This window comes from Aplysia californica, unplaced genomic scaffold (genome assembly GCF_000002075.1).
Source record: "Aplysia californica isolate F4 #8 unplaced genomic scaffold, AplCal3.0 scaffold00021, whole genome shotgun sequence".
In the NCBI taxonomy this organism is placed as follows: domain Eukaryota; kingdom Metazoa; phylum Mollusca; class Gastropoda; order Aplysiida; family Aplysiidae; genus Aplysia; species Aplysia californica.
In genome coordinates this window covers 1257993-1259867 of record NW_004797291.1, presented here as the reverse complement: position 1 = coordinate 1259867, position 1875 = coordinate 1257993, and the positions used below count along the sequence as shown (strand labels likewise).

Genomic DNA, 1875 nt, shown 5'->3' with positions numbered 1-1875 from the left:
CACAAGTACTGAGGAGAGAAGGGGAAGTTGGCCACAAGTACTGAGGAGAGAAGGGGGAGTTGGCCAGAAGTACTGAGGAGAGAAGGGGGAGTTGGCCACAAGTACTGAGGAGAGAAGGGGAAGTTGGCCCAGAAGTACTGAGGAGAGAAGGGGGAGTTGGCCACAAGTACTGAGGAGAGAAGGGGGAGTTGGCCACAAATACTGAGGAGAGAAGGGGGAATTGGCCACAAGTTCTGAAAAGGGGGGCACAAGTACTGAGGAGAGAAGGGGGAGGGGTTAAGAAGAAGGGAAGAAGAGAGGCATACAACTGCTCACCTTCCATCAGCTCCATGCTCATCCCCTCCACAAAATCCTCCCACCACTTGGTCTTGCTGCTGGAGCGGCCCGACCAATCGCTGGGATCAAACTTTGTGAGCCGGGATGCCAGGTACATGAGAGACACTGCAATGATCTCTGGCTCCCACTGCAGGCTCAGGGTGGTGCACAGGCTGGAGAGACCAACAGAAGACATGAATCCTTTTCCGTAAAACTACTAATAATTTTGTGTCTTTTAAAACTGAGTTTAACATCCATTCCAGCAATGTGATGTACGGGCTTCCATCTGTTAAAAAGAATTATTTTATTTCTTGGCCTGGTTCAATTTCGTTTTTGTTTCTTACAGTATGAATGTTTCAAGGCAAACCTGACTTTAATTTATGGGCAGCAACTTAGGATTTAATCTGAACAGTCTATTTCCTTTGCTAGGTTGATCTGTTTACCTGGTGTCCTTTCATTGAGGATATATATATATAAGTTAATTATTAAGTCCAGATGTACTATGTCTGTCAGTAGCTATCTGTGGACAAGCTCAATTTAGAATAGGGAGTAAAAAAAGTGCCGTAGATGATTTGCACTTTTAACCTGCTACACAAACAGGACTCAAGAATATTTTTTAATGCTGTTAATGCTCACATGTGGTGGGAGCTTTGGTAAAAACTAATGCAAAATCAAAGAGACGGAAATCTCAATTCATTTAATTTACCCTGATAGGACAGATGATCACTTTTTTGTAATAAAAAGATTAAAAAAGCAAGAAATATCACCTGTCATTAATAAAAGTCCAAGCCATCTGAGCCATTTTCTGCGTCTTTTCCTTCTCTCCTGGAGGAAAAAAAAAGCCAACAGATAAAAAAAAAAAAGCAGTTGTAACTACTTTGAGAGTAATATAAAACTTGCAGAGCTTAGACAAGTAGCAGGCATTGTCAGCTGGCACACAAATCATTCTCATACCAAATATCAAATATCGAAGCAGAACTCATTGCACCTAGGTCATCAGACGGGGAGAAAATTTGGTTAAGGTCCACAAGGGTTCAGAGAAATGACAATGGGAGGGTGTACTATTTCCACAACCTGGTTATTAAAAGAATTGTTTCCACCACAGTTTGTTTGAGCATTCCTACGCACACTCGAAAGCTCTCAGACAGTCAGCCTTTACCCAGTATAAAGATCTCACACAATCAGCAGATAGACTTACTATACAGTTTGAAGTTCCTAAATGAAGGGCTAGGAGTTGGGCGGACTGGGAGTGTATGATACTGGTTAATTAATCTCAAAGCTGTAAGAGCTTAGATTTTAAAAGAAAGAAATAGAAAAATAATCCAGAATTTACAAAATAGTTCAAGCAATCAGAATGACAGGTGAGCCTTGATCATTATAACAGAAAAAACTAAGTACCATTGAAGGGAAGCATTTGGAAAAAACATCTGATATTCAGACCTGCCACTCTATGAACTCTAAAGATAAGGATTTCATAGTAAAAAAATCAGGATCTGGTGAAAAAAATCGGGATCAACGGTAAATCAAGTCATAAGGTGCACTCTGGATGGGGGAGGGGGG

General features: G+C 41.2%; 1 protein-coding gene across 3 annotated transcripts in view; it reads right to left on the bottom strand.

The window, feature by feature from the left end:
* Positions 1-1875, bottom strand: part of LOC101863951 (cyclin-K) — an 18142-nt gene that overhangs the window by 9021 nt on the left and 7246 nt on the right. For all 3 annotated transcript variants that reach the window (XM_005090740.3, XM_005090739.3, XM_005090741.3), the window contains exons 6-7: positions 1083-1140; positions 316-488 (exon numbers count right to left, since the gene is read on the bottom strand). In XM_005090740.3, the coding sequence (XP_005090797.1) occupies positions 316-488; positions 1083-1140 (231 nt within the window). The remainder of the gene's footprint in view (positions 1-315; positions 489-1082; positions 1141-1875) is intronic.